The sequence below is a fragment of the Monodon monoceros genome, unplaced genomic scaffold (genome assembly GCF_005190385.1).
Source record: "Monodon monoceros isolate NGI ecotype Baffin Bay Population unplaced genomic scaffold, NGI_Narwhal_1 Super_Scaffold_21, whole genome shotgun sequence".
In the NCBI taxonomy this organism is placed as follows: domain Eukaryota; kingdom Metazoa; phylum Chordata; class Mammalia; order Artiodactyla; family Monodontidae; genus Monodon; species Monodon monoceros.
In genome coordinates this window covers 128,268,190-128,283,098 of record NW_021703778.1, presented here as the reverse complement: position 1 = coordinate 128,283,098, position 14,909 = coordinate 128,268,190, and the positions used below count along the sequence as shown (strand labels likewise).

Genomic DNA, 14,909 nt, shown 5'->3' with positions numbered 1-14,909 from the left:
GAAGATCCCACATGCCGCGGAGCGGCTGGGCCCCTGAGCCATGGCCGTTGAGCCTGTGCGTCCGGAGCCTGTGCTCCGCAACGGGAGAAGCCACAGCAGTGAGAGGCCCGCGTATCGCAAAAAAACAAAAACAAAACATCTATTCCAGGAATCCTTCCCTGAACGCCCCAGGGTGGGCTCGGCGCCCTGCTCTGACCTGTCATAACATGCTGCAGACTTCCGTTAACAGGGTAATAATACTGTAATGATTTATTTACGTATTAATTTCCAGCACTATACTAACTTCTTTCCGTGCTAGTACTATTTTACTCACCTTTGTATCTCAAAGGAGGAGCACAAAAACCTGGAACATACTGGCACTCAGTCAATGAATATTTGTTCAAAGAATAAACGAGCGAAGTAGGCAAGATAAATTAATCCTCTATGCAGACAATACAAGTGCATGGCGGACTCCGGCCACCGGAGGGCGCCTTGCACCGGGGCTGGTGCGCAGGCGTGCTGGGAGGGCTGGCGCCCCCGCGGCGGCAGCGGCGGCGGTGTGGGTTGTGGTCGCGGGAAGTGAATGGTTTTACCCAGAGGGCCCTGCGCCGCCTTTCTCCGCTGGCACCGGCGCTGCTCCCTGCTCCTCCTCCCCGGCCATGGCGTTCACGTTCGCGGCCTTCTGCTACATGCTGGCGCTGCTGCTCACCGCCGCACTCATCTTCTTCGCCATTTGGCATGTGAGTAGCCGGGGCCGGGGATAGAAGGGCGAGGTGGCGGCGTAGCCTCTTTTCGCCCCGGGCCAGTGGTCTGGGCGGCCACGGCCCTCGGAGGTCCGCACGCCCGGGAATGGGGCCAGGCCGGGGCGGTGCCGGCCGCGCGGCCAGGGGCCTGCGCGCCCTCGGTCCGCGAACCGGGGGCTGCAGGTCCAGGAGGAGACGAGGCGTCCGGCGGCTGGCTGGCTGCGCCCGCTGTGTCCCGGCGCAGGCCGCGCGCGCTGCTACTCCTCCCTCGCCGGGTGGGGCGGCCGCGGTCCTAGCGGGCCCTGCGGGACAGCGCTTCGCTGGCCGGCGCCGCATCCCCGTGTTCCCTCGTCCCTCGGGAGGATGTCAAGGGCGCAGAGGGGCGTGCTACGTGCTGAGCTGGAATGAAGTTTGCCGAAATATTATTTAATGCAGATTGCCTTTGTTTTCTGGTGTCCACAGGAGTGTGGCCCAAATGAGGTAGTTATAACCTACTTGAGATAAATTTCCAGCTGTACTTTTCAGGCACTTGTTGGGTGCTCTTCAGGTAGAACCACCGCCCCACCCCCGCCCCCGGCATTGTCTCCTGGTGAACTTTGATGCCGGTTGAATTGATTACTTTGTTGACCGTTATCTCCGAACTTTCCCCCTAAATCATACTTTGACCGACAGGTTTCTCGAGAGACTTCCTAGCCACCTCTGTGTTCGGAGTAGCTTGATTTAGTAGAGGTGGTTTTAATTCGATTTTGAAAATGCTCAGAAACCTTACGCTTCTCTAGGATAATTTTTTTTTTTTCCTCTTTTACTCACATCATGTTGCAGGACAGAAGCACATCCTTACTGGCCCCTGTAAGGAACAAGTTAAGTTCCCTGTGAAATACAAGAGATTTTAAAGGATTCCTGTTTCTCTAACACAAAATTAGAAGCAGCCTTTTGGACATCAGCATTCATTAAAAATTTATCTTATTTTTGCTCTGCCCTCCATATTCTAGTACCTTTTGGAATATTGGTCTTAGTTTGAATGATTGGGCATGTTCACTCTCATGTAAATTTTCAGTCAGGTTTCATCATGCCCATAGCAGGGATTTGTTATGGAACATACAGAGGCAGAGTGATTTACGTGGTAGCAGTGTCTTGTGCAAAAAAAAAAAAAAAAAAATCTCAAATCCATTCCCTTTTGCTAAGGAGCGTAATTACATTTATAATTATTTGAAACCCAACTGCTTCTGTAGTGGGGGAATGCTTATGTAGGCTGCTCCCTCAGAATGCTTTGTCAGTAGGAACCCATAACTTGAAGAGCATTTTGGGCTCTTGTTTGGTGGAATAAAGACAATAAGTAAAGATAATTTGGGATGCAAACTAGCTCTGCCTTAGTAAGCCTCTGATGAAACTGAAATGTGTGGTTCCCTGCCATTTGTAGATGAGGATTTAATCACTTCCTGCTTGATGGGCACTCTGTTTTCTGAGCTGATGAGGATTCTTAGAAGAGAGCTGTGAATGGCTTACATTTTGAACTAGATTGTGTTTTGCTAAGAAAACCTGAACTGCACTTTAAAGAAAAAAATGGGTAATTTAAATCAATATGTATTGGGGTAATTTAAATGAATATGTGTTTGGGTGAAGTAGATGATTTTAAGTCCTGTTACAGAATTAAAAATTTGTTTGTACTCCACAGATTAGTGGAGAGCTTATACCCTTGGGGATTTCTAGTAGTTCAGAGGGTTGTGCATCCTTTGGGAAAAAAATAGAAAATTCTAAATAAAGATATAGTTTTAATTTTTCTGTTAACTATGTAACCTTCAGTTTCTTTTTTTTTAACTTTTCTTTTTAATTTTTTTAAAATAATTTATTTTTGGCTGCATTGGGTCTTCGTTGCTGCACGCAGGCTTTCTCTAGTTGCAGCGAGCGGGGGCTACTCTCCGTTGTGGTGCGCGGGCTTCTCATTACGGTGGCTTCTCTTGTTGCAGAGCATGGGTTCTAGGCACGCGGGCTCAGTAGTCATGGAGCACAGGCTTAGTTGCTCCGCAACATGTGGGATATTCCCAGACCAGGGCTTGAACCTGTGTCTCCTGCATTAGGCAGGTAGATTCTTAACCACTGCCCCACCAGGGAGGTCCCCAGTTTATTTTCTTAGGTCATTTTAAGTATCTGTCAGAAGACGCATCTGGAAATTTCAAGTATAAATTCAGAAAATCCAGTTTATGTTAATTGTTGTACGGAGGATTTTTTTATGCTGATGGTTACGTCTGTCAGTTTAGTCCTAATTCATGTGATTGATGCTTATTGGAGAATAGAGTTGGGAGCATAGATTTGTTTGAAAGCTAAAAATGCAGAAGTCATTCCGCAAAGATGTGCATCGAATTTGGAGGTATCCTGAATTGTGTAGTTTGCTATCTTTAGGGATTTTTGTTTGTTTGTTTGTTTTGTTTTTGCACTTTTTTGGAAAACTTTGTGAACGTCCTTGTCCAGACCCACAGTCACAGAAGATTTGAAAACCTCTAGTTTAAGAATCTTTTCAGAAGAGTTTTGACAACTCTAGCTTATAGCACTCAAACAGAAACCCATTCAGCAACATACGCATTAAAAGATCCTTTGAAATCACCTGAAGAAACCGTGCAGTGGGAAAAAAGTTAAAGCACAAGTTTCATACTCTGCTAGTAAATTGGATCTTGTTATAGGGAAGTAATTGTATTTGCGATCACAGTCCTTGTCTTAAATGTCTAAAATGCATTGGGAATATATCACAGCTAATGTCAGGTAATTGACTGATTATATCCATAAATAATCAGAAATTAGTATCTTCTATTTGTACATTTATATTTTTAACATTTATATGTTTTAGGGGTCATTAGCAAAGGAAAATGCCTTTTGGCGAGTTCTGTACTTTTTTTTTAAGCATAGGACTAGTTTTCCCTTTTTCCCCCCTTTCATTCAGTAAATATTTGTTTTTAATATTTATTTGGCTGCATCAGGTCTTAGTTGCGGCAGGCGGGATCTTCGTTTCGGCTTGCGGGGTCTTTCGTTGAAGCGTGCGGGCTCAGTAGTTGTGGCACATGGGCTCCAGAGCATGCAGGCTCAGTAGTTGAAGCCTGGGGCACGTGGGATCTTAGTTCTCTGACCAGGGATCGAACCCGCATCCCCTGCATTGGAAGGTGGATTCTTAACCACTGGACCACCGGGGTAGTCCCATTCAGTAAATATTGATTGGACACTTATATAGGTGCCAGGCACTATTTTAAGCCCTGTGACATAGCAGTGAACACAGCAAAAATCTTTGCTCTCATGGAGCTTACATTTTAATGTTTAATTATTTTCCTTCTATTTCTGCTTTCATTAAAATTTTTATTAGGCCAGGTTGGTAATTTTATAAAATTCTAGAAATTAAAAAACTCATCTTTTTATGAAGCTAACAATTTTAACAGGGTAAGCCAGTATATTAAAAGCTAGAAATATATGACTTCAGTGATTACTGGTAATATTGAGTAGCACTGTCTCACATATAAAAATACTAGTCCTAGCCCACCAGAGCAAGGGCAGATTAAATTCTTTGTCCCCTGGGCGACTGGCGGCAGCAACTAAAATAGCTCCCCCATAAATTTGGGGCCTTTGGCTTCTTACTTTGACACAAAGTGGTGTGTCACCCCTATTTGATTTTTAGTGCATTTTGACTTTGAAGTTCTGTGTTCAGTGACCTTAAATGTTAAAGCCACATTTCTTCTCAGAGTGTGGACAGAAATATTCTTGATTCTTGCTGTTTTTTTTTATGGTATGATATAAAATTTTTATTTATTTATATTAAAGTATAGTTGATTTACTCTTGCCATGCATTTTATTTGTTTATTATTTATTGGTCACGCCACACGGCATGTGGGATCTTAGTTCTCCGACCAGGGATGGAACTGTGTCCCCTGCAGTGGAAGCACGGTGTCTTAACCCCTGGACCGCCAGGAAAGTCCTTGCAATGCATTTTAAGTGGATGAGATCTTTCTTCCCTTATCATATTTATAACTGTTTCACTCATCATACCATGAGAAGCTGGCCTTACCTGGGCTTTACCCTTCTTCAGTCTTTAGTTTGGTGATCAAATGAAAGGACCTGCATGTGGTAGGAATATACAGAGGACATGAAAGGAGGTCAGAATGATCATTTTTGCAGTGCCCTTAAACAGGCCTGCTCTTGCCTATGTGGTGCCTTAAGGTGAATTAGAATAAGATGCCTCTTGAGGCAGAGGATTAGAAAAGTCCTCCCTCCTGAATAGCCCCTGGTGCAGAGCCCATGCCAGGGTGCTTGGCAGCAGAAGCGTGCGTGGCATTGTGCCCTCACCTGGCCTTTTGTTCTGTGCAGAAACTGCAGTACTGTATGTGGTGGTCCTGGCTGTGAAGTTTAATATTCTCTTAGTGTTCCTCTATTCTGAGGCTATTTCTTGAATTTCCAAATCGAAGTAGGACTGTGAAATGTATGTGTTTAGGTACAAATGGGAACAAATTGAAGCATACAAGTCCATTTCTAGTGTCCCGCTGAACACTGTGACAAGGGAGGGGCATGCACAGATGATTAAAAACACTTCACCCTGAGGGGCACACAGTCTAGTGGGGGGACACAAACCTGAACTTAAATCCTCTCCTCCAGTATGAGAAATGCCAGCCTGATAGCGTTATAAAGCCTTGTTCTATGTGGAGATTAGACAGGCGTGCAATTATTTCTGCCCAAGGGAGTTAGGGAGACCTACAGGGAGGAGTTGACATAGGAAGAATGTTTGTTTAGGATAAAGAGGAGCTTCTGTAAATAGTTATGGCTGGGGGAAAGACTATTTCAAGCAGAGAAAATAACTTTAGTGGAGGCAATGAAAAAATTGAAAATTGAAGGTATTTATCACAGTGATATCAGATCATTTTAATGATAACAATATACAAGTGTTTTCAGTTCTTTGAATGTGATTCTAGTTATTTATTACCATATATTGAGCTTACTGTAAACTGGTACATATAAAGTTGCTACACCTGTGCTTTTGTCCTGTTAACTTTATTCAGTTATTGTTTGATGGGGCAGGTTTATTGCTGCTTTTTATTAAAGTGAGAGATCCTAACTATTTTATTTTTATTTTAGATTATAGCATTTGATGAGCTGAAGACTGATTACAAGAATCCTATAGACCAGTGTAATACCCTGAATCCTGTAAGTTATAATATAGGCTATTTCTCTAGATTTTTAAACTGTTTTTGCTTTTAACTTGATATAATTTGAAAATGGCCAATATTCTCAGTAGCATGATAAATTTGTACTTTTTGAAGTAGGCAGAATTTTAAAAAATATTCTTTTTCCTGTCCTGCTTGACTATTCTATTATTAATCTGCTGGTGATCTTGTCAGCTGTCATACTAACATTCTTCCAATCTGCTTTTTACATTGTCGGCCAAAGACAGTTGAAAAGGTCAAAAAGATTAAAAGAGTCAAAATTGCATTAAAGGTGTGTACTGCTTTTTAGTTTAATGTTTCAATGCTACATCCATTTCATGGGGAGGGTTAGGGCATTTGTATTTGTAAACTGTTCTGTTCAGTGTGCTTGTTCATATGCCTGTTGAGGTTTATGATTTCATGAAATTTCATATTTTACGCAAATGTTTGCTTGCTGGCCCAGTCAAGTAGGGAAAGCTGTTAAATGCTCATGCATTTAAAAAAATGTTATAGCCATAGGCACTTCGATATTAAATTATTAGGTGCAGTGTTTGAAAGTTGGTTAACATGAAATGACTTTAATAGGTGAGATTATTCTTTTGTGGTGACTTACTCTGAGGTAATCTGTAGGTGGAGTCTTTAGTACCATATCTATTTTTATCTTTGGTTTTATCTATTCTGGAATTTATTTATTCTTTCAGCAGCTGTTTATTCAGAGCCTTTTAGGTAGATAGCTCTGTGCTTAGGCTCTGGAATTTTGCAGTAAGGCTTACCTTTGGATTCATGGTGTCAGAATTTTGTGGATAACAATTTGTATACAAATGTCTACATAGTTATTTCTGGTATATATCCACTCTAAGTTTCTAAAGCAGACCTGTCTAACACTAAGTTCTGAGCTCTTCTGGATTTAGTTATAATGTGGCCCCATTGTGCTTAGGGGTTTTATATATATATTTGACTTCATTTAGTTTACAGGAGGATTCTCCTTTAGCCTGTAGGTTTGATTTTTGCCTAACTGGTCAGAAACTGAAAGGTTTTTTGTAAGAAAGCAGTGAGTATGTCTTCAAGAAATAGAATGTAATAATTCATCTTTGAACATTACTTAATGAAGATGAAAACATGTATAGACTTTAGCTGTGTAAAACTGTAAAGCCCTAGCATGCTAGAGGGATTTTATTTAGAAAGGGTCTGTAAAGTTGGTTTGCTACTTTTATCATTGTTTCCTAGATAAATAGCCATGATGGAATAGATTCCTGGTTTGTCTTTAAAGAACTGCTGCAGTAAGACTTGATGTAGGTACAATTAAAAGTATTAACTTGCTGTTTCTCTACTCTTATGAAGCAAAATGTGAGCTGAATCTGCTTTTTCACTGGGAAGTAATAATGTTCATTGTAAAACATCTTAACTTACTGTTTAAACTAATTGTTACCAAGAAATTAAGAAACTGAAATTTCTCCTTTTGATGGCTATGTATTAATAGTATTCTATCTTCTTTGGCTTTTCATTACTTCAAATAACCAAATGATGATGACGATGATAATAGCTGAAATCAGATGAGGGCTTTCCTGGGTGCCAGGCTCTGTGCTAAGCATCTTTACCTGGGTTTTTTCATTCAGTTTTCATGACAATCCTAAGAGGTGAGTATATTATACTCATGAATAGGAGAGTAAACTGAGGCTTAGTGAGGTTCAGGCACTTTGCCCAGGGCCACACAGCTAACATAGAGTCAGAATTCAAACCCAGACAGCCTGATTTTTTTAGGTTTAGATTCTTGTATTTTCCTAATTTACCATAAACTTAAGAGGGACTAATTTCATTTTAAAATATAGAGTGTGATTTTTGGCTTTTTTTTAATGGAAAGACATTCTCACTTTGTGCTTGGGACATCCTAATGCTGCAGTGGATTGGAAGGAAGTTTCTACACCAGCACAAGTTGTGTTTTGGATAGGGTGCCGATAATTGGCTTAATAGCAGTGCATCTGACAGTTTTCCCTATTGAAAATTTGTTTTGACAATTCTGCCAAAGTATGGGGGAAGACAAATACCATTGTATTTAAAAATGTGAACCTTAACTACAGAATATTATGATTTGCGTGTTTAAGTACTATCATTTCAGCCATATTTGCATGTGCTGTTTATGGATACTAGTTTTTGTGTAAATGTGGGTTCCTAAATGGAATCATTTTGTGCCACTAATGGGGAAATTTCGTCATTAAAGAATGAAGAGGACTGGTCTTCATGAGAGATGCATAGTAAAAGTATCTGGACTGTTTTGAGGAGAAGGGAGGGAGTGTGGCATTTGTTTCATATTAAAACTGGTAGAGGGCTTCCCTGGTGGCGCAGTGGTTGGGAGTCCGCCTGCCGATGCAGGGGACGCGGGTTCGTGCCCTGGTCCGGGAAGATCCCACGTGCCGTGGAGCGGCTGGGCCCGTGGGCCATGGCCGCTGGGCCTGCGCGTCCAGAGCCTGTGCTCTGCAATGGGAGAGGCCGCGGCAGTGAGGGGCCCCCGTACCGCAAAAACAAAACAAAACAAGACAAAACAAAAGACTGGTAGAGTTGCAGATTATCTTTATTATCACTCTTATTAAAGAATATTGTTTAAGAGCAGTAAGGATCATGCTTTCAAAATCATTTTCTCCCCATACCCTAGTCTGGAAAACTTGGATGATGATTTGTATTGTTAGATCACTTGGTTTTAGAGGGCCCAAATAGGCTCATTATATTTTAAAGAAAACTCTTGTAATTTAAACTAGTATTATAAACAGCAGCTTTAGTGGAACTCCTGATAAAATGTATTATATATTTTTCTTGGTTTGTCCTGGTTGTAGTCTTTGTGTTCCAAAGATTTTCCTGTGGATATTTTCTTGCAGATGTTTAACTTTGATCTTAATTAAATGCTGGCTTAATGGTCCATGTTATTTACATGTTTATATATATGTGCAGAGTTTATCTTGTTATTATATTACTTAAATTTGTAGAAAATATCTGGTTAGTGGTATAGATTAATTGGTTTTACTGGAATTTTATTTAAAATAGTATTAATTAAAAACTTTGCTTTACAGCTTTGAATGGGAAAAGTAATTTGGGAGTACTAGAAAATGGACTTGAATAAGTAATATATTATTTCTACAGCTATAGTTTCCCCTCAGGAAAGATCTGATGGGACAGTGCAGCACATTTGAGAAACTGGCTTTGCAGCTGTGACTTGTAGGAAGCTCTTTGGCTGAAACTTGAAATGGAAGGTTTTAGTATTTATGTTTAACAGAGTCATTAGGCTGAAATCTGTAGGATGAGAAAGATAATTTAAAGTAAAGCATGAACTCTTGGTCATTTTATAAAAAGCATTTTGCTTGAACTAATTTTTCCTCACTTAATACTACCTGCTATCAAAAGATGCATTTTGAGTTCTGAGCTCCTACTGGTCTGCTGTGTTTGTAGCCCTTCATTGGAGAAAGCAGGCTGAAAGAAATAGGAAGGCCTTGTAGGAGTGGGAGCTCAGGAACCGGGAGAATTCCAATTTCATGGTTCAGATCTTAGTCTTTTCCCTCCTACATTGCAGAAAGCACATCGTTTGCATCTGTGCGTATTAATGTTCTTTCCCCCCGACTGTGCTGAGATTATTGGCTGTTGGCTTTCCATTGAAAAATTACTTTTGTGGTAATGTGATGTGGTTTGCTAAATATTGTATATGTAACATCCCTGGTTTCTGTTTAAAGGCTTAAAAACACTAATGTGTAAACCTTCTAAAGGGGAGTTTTGTTTTTGTGGATTTTTTTATATCATGTTGCATGTGATCAGATATTTCATTTTTGTATTTTCATCATTCTTGAATGGTGGAAAGAAAAAATATTCTGAGTGATTAGCAAATAACTGTGTTTGAACAATCTGGGTGGTAACTTTGTATAATTTAACCTGTTGCTCTAAAAGTTTGGGTTTTAAATTTTAAGTTATATCTTATTCTTTTAGTGCAAGCTATATCCTCTGGTCAGTTGGCATATAATCCTGCTTTTGTTCAAAAGCTTAATATGAAAATAAAACTCAGTAGCATCTTTCATTTCTGATTCTAGGAAAACAGTGATTTTTCATTATTGAAACTTAGTTGCCACCTGCTTTCCAAATTAGCAGTTGATTTAATGCCAAGGCATTTTGATAACTGGCTTGTATTTTTCTTCCAGCTTGTCCTTCCAGAGTACCTCATCCATGCTTTCTTCTGTGTCATGTTTCTTTGTGCAGCAGAGTGGCTTACACTGGGTCTCAATATGCCCCTCTTGGCATATCATATTTGGAGGTAATATTTAGATACACTTCTAATACTTTTCCTAATTAAATTTTAATTATACTATGGTTGACGTGGTTATGTTACATGCTAGTCACCTAAATGAAACTAGTTAGCATTTGTTTTTAAAACCACATGGATGCACAAATAACTGTGTTAATACCTCTTATGGAGCTTATGTTATTATTCTTTAAAGGGTTTTTTTTTAAAGTGAGGTATAACTTACATACGATAATGTGTGCACGTCTGAAGTGTACAGCTCAGTGGATTTTTACATATGGATACACTTGTGAAACTACCGCCCAGATCAAGATATACAGCACTTCCAGCCCCCAGAAGAGTCCCTTGTGCCCCATTCCAGTCAGTTAGCCCTGTACTTTCATAGGAGAACCAGTGATCTCTTGCAGCTTAGATTAGTTTTGTCCATCTTTGAACTTCATATAAATCAGATTGTACAGTGTGTGTCTAACTTCTTTCTCCATGTTTACTTTATGACTTTAAATTTGGTTATTTATAAAAGATTCATATTTCATAACTTCTAAATGTTATATCTGATCTATATAGCATTAGAGTGTTTTGTTTTAGATAGGCATGTCAAAATCTCATTGCCCTTGATTTTAGGAAATACATATGGAAGAAGTATTTAGGAGTAAAGTGGTTTCACATCTGTAACTGGCTCTGAAATGGCTCAGAAAAAAATGTACGTGTATTTAGAGAGAGAACAGAAAAGAGAAGGACAAAGCTGTGTGGTAAATGTGAACATTTGGAATATCTTGGTGAAGTGTTCTTTATGTTAAAATAAAAAGTTGAAAGAAAAAATTGTATTTCCTTTTTACAGTTATTCTTAATTTTCTTGGATTTCTGAAAGTGTAGAGGAGACCAGATATGACTTGTTTAACCACCTTGTTCTCTGTAGGGGCTCCAGTTTTAAAATTAAGATGATAAAAGGAAAGAACTCCACCTAGAACTAAAAGTATGCTTCCCAATGTGGACCACCTCTCATTGTAACAAATATTATTTGAGAAGAAGAATGCGCCTTTCCATCCTGAAGGTTAGCTTCCATTCTGAGTGGCTAATCAACTGTGTTTATTACAGGTATATGAGTAGACCAGTGATGAGTGGACCAGGACTCTATGACCCTACAACCATCATGAATGCAGATATTCTAGCATATTGTCAGAAAGAAGGATGGTGCAAATTAGCTTTTTATCTTCTAGCATTTTTTTACTACCTATATGGGTAAGTTTAAAAAACAAAACGAAAATATGATTTCACTTTGCTGCCGGAAACATTTGCAGGCATTATGGTCTGAACACCTTAAAATCCACTTGAAGAATAACTCATGTCTTGAACGGTGGTACTGAAAACGGCACAGTGCACATCAGCAAATTCACACACATTGAATCAACTGGTACTTGTCAAGGCAGCCAACTGATGTGCAGTCAGAGGCAGAAAGTTGGGTCAGGGATGCTGCTTCCAAAGTCTCAGACAGTCAGTGAAGGACAGTCCTCATTCTCCATGGCAGAGCAAGAGGATATGGCTGTGTGCGTTTGCAAAAAAGTTTCTGCTTGGCTTCAGTGTCTGTCTCAAGATTATGTTTAATTTTTTCTTTATCATTCTTCATAAACTGTATGCTCTACCCTTTATTTTCTGGTTTGCATGATCCGAATGGGATGGAGGAAAGAAAAATTCTATCATATAGGATGCTGCAGTTATTTATTTTTTTAATTAATTATTTATTTTTTTGGCTGCATCGGGTCTTAGTTGTGGCACACAGGATCTTCGTTATGGCATGTGGGCTTCTCTCTAGCTGTGGTGCGTGGGCTCCAAAGTGCAAGGGCTCTGTAGTTTGTGGCAAGCTGGCTCTCTATTTGAGGCGCGCAGGCTTAGTAGTTGTGGCGCGCGGGCTTAGTTGCCCCAAGGCATGTGGGATCTTAGTTCCCCGACCAGGGATTGAACCCGCATCCCCTGCATTGGAAGGCAGATTCTTAACCACTGGACCACCGGGGAAGTCCCGATGCTGCAGTTATTGATTTTCCTCCCTTTATACTGTGATGGACTCATATCATCATTCCTTTAGGTCAGGGTTTCTTGACCTTGGCACTGTGATATTTTGGGCAGGATAAATCTTTGTTGTGAGGAGCTGTCCTGTGCATTGTAGGATGTTTAGCAGCATCCCTGGCCTCTGCCCACTAGATGCCAGTAGCTTCCCCCTGCCCCAGTCATAATAACCAGAAATGTCTCTAGACGTTTGCCAGATGCCCTCTGTTGGGCAAAATCAGCCCTGGTTGAGAGGCACTGTTCTAGGTGTACTGTAGGTGGAGGAAAACGGCTGCTTATTAAAACTGGAAATGGACACGGGTGAGTGTGGAGTTATAATTTTTCTTTAAGCTTTATAAATACATTTTTCCCATTTTTTATTGATAAATATTCAACTGGAGAGGAATTTCTACCTGATTGTCAAAATATGAAGAAAACTAGTTTTATTAGATGAAATTTTGGCAGTAATTAAGTTTCTCTTCCCTCTCCTTTTTGTTACTTGAAAACTTGCTTATTTCTTGTTTACATCATACTAGTTTCCATTATGGAAAAGGGTGAAGTGCTAGACTTAAATTTATGGAAAATGTATTTTTATGATTTTACACATTATATTTGTGAAAATGAGTGTCCGTTAGTACACCTAGAGACGTTCATATCTGAAACAAAGATAGTGAAAAAGTTCTGAAAAGTGAAATTCCATGTGTCCTTTTAATTTCTGTTAATTTTCAGTTTTTAGTTTCTATAATAAGTGTCTAGAACAGTGCTGGCATATAGTAGGCACTTAAAACATATTTGTTGAAAGAAGGAAAATAAATGAATGCTTGAATAAATGATAAAATTGGAGATGTAGAGTTGTGGGAAAATGTTCACCAGGAGATGGTGGCACTACATCATTCATTTGTTTTAAATTGTCTATCAACACACATGCATACACACACGAATCCAGGCGGGAGGCCCAGCCAACACAGTGCCTTGATTGAGGAGAAAGAGAAGGGCAGACACCCAGTCTGGGGGTCATATCAGCCACGAGCCCCCATAAGAGCAGCAAACTAAGTCCCAGGCCTACCGATGGAGTAGGGTATCACCCCCACCTGAAAGGCCTTTCTGAGAAGAGCCAGGGACAGCCAGCTGTCGGCAGGAGGAGAATGGAAACAATCGCCCAGATTGCGAGAGCCCACAAGTCCACTCTGTCTCCATCATCTGTCCTCAGGCCGAGCACCAAGACCATTGACCCATTGGGCCCCCTCCCAGGCTGTCTGTGAACCTCTGTGAGCCCAGCCCTTACAATGAAGCCCATTGTCTGTCTTTAAAAAGCAATAGTAGGGACTTCCCTGGCAGTCCAGTGGTTAAGCCTGCGCTTCCACTGTAGGGAGCACAGGTTCGATCCCTGGTCGGGGAACTAAGATCCCACATGCCAGGCAACGGGGCCAGAAAAAAAAAAGCAATAGTAATGGATAAACATCATATTTAATCTGTGGGCCATCCAGGCAATGGAATATTATTCAGAGATTAAAAGAAATGATCTATCAAGTCATGAAAATACATGGAAGAAACTTAAATGCATGTTGCTAAGTGAAAGAAGCCAGTCTGAAAAGGCTACAGATCGTCTGATTCCAAATATATGATATTCTGGAAAAGGCAACACTATGGAGACAGTAAAAATATCAGTGGTCACCAGCGGTTAGCAGGGAGAGAGGGATGAATAGACAGAGCACAGATAATTTTTAGGGCAGTGAAACTATTCTGTATGATACTGTAAGGGTGGGTACGTTTGCCAAGCAAATATACGTTTGTCAAAGCCTGTAGAATGTACAACAGCCAGTGAACCTTAATGTAAACACTGGACTCTAGTTAATAATGATGTATCAATATTGGTTCAGTTGTAACAAGCATACCACACTAACGTAAGATGCCAGTAATAAGGGAAACTGTGTGTGTCTGTATGTATGTCTGTGTGCTGGGATCGGGAGGTCTATGAGAGGTCTCTTTACTTGGAGCTGAATTTTTCTGTAAACCTAGCACTGCTCTTTTAAAAAGTCTATTAATTAAATAATGATAACAAAAAATAGTCTATCAAGTTTGCTCACCTCCTTGCTTTGTATTTCCGTTTAGACACACATGCTTTTGAACCATGCCTCTCCCACCTTGCCCTTCATGTAGGATCAAATGGTTATTGCTTTTTATTTTGCTTGTTGGTCCCCTTTTCCTTTTTAACCTTGCTGCTATTGCCTAGAGCCTTTCTCTAATGGGAAAGTTCCTTGATTGATCATTCCTGTCTGTAAAATGGGGATAATGGTACCTACCCTACCTCCTAGGACCTAACAGAAGGCCTGGCATGAAGTGAGCCCTTGGAGATGCTCACTCCTATTCTTAGACATAGCTCTGGAGCAGTGTGCTGTTTGGATTGCTTCTCTAAGCTCTGATCCCTATTAAGCTTTCAGCTGTGCTGTTCTACTTGCTAAAATTGGAAAGGAAATAGGGGACAACTACAGCACATGCACTGAGCCAATCCTACCTTAGGCAAAAGTCCATAAATGCAGATTAAAATCGTACTGTGAACTTGTCATTCATCGGTCTTTCCATTTTCTGTGATGGTGTGATATCACAAACTAGTTTGCTATATAAAGCAGACTCAACTTTTTGGTGCTCTTAGTTTTTATAATTAGGAATGTTTGGGTTAATAATAGCCTTTTTCTT

At 40.3% G+C, this 14,909-nt stretch overlaps 1 protein-coding gene across 2 annotated transcripts in view; it reads left to right on the top strand.

The window, feature by feature from the left end:
- Positions 1 to 540: 540 nt before the first annotated feature.
- Positions 541 to 14,909, top strand: part of CNIH1 (cornichon family AMPA receptor auxiliary protein 1) — a 25,911-nt gene continuing 11,542 nt past the window's right edge. Inside the window, exons 1-4 of one of the 2 annotated variants that reach the window (XM_029238833.1) lie at positions 541 to 719; positions 5,829 to 5,897; positions 10,072 to 10,184; positions 11,268 to 11,411. In XM_029238833.1, the coding sequence (XP_029094666.1) occupies positions 639 to 719; positions 5,829 to 5,897; positions 10,072 to 10,184; positions 11,268 to 11,411 (407 nt within the window). In that variant the 5' untranslated portion in view covers positions 541 to 638. The remainder of the gene's footprint in view (positions 720 to 5,828; positions 5,898 to 10,071; positions 10,185 to 11,267; positions 11,412 to 14,909) is intronic. The other variant, XM_029238832.1, reaches the window with a different exon arrangement.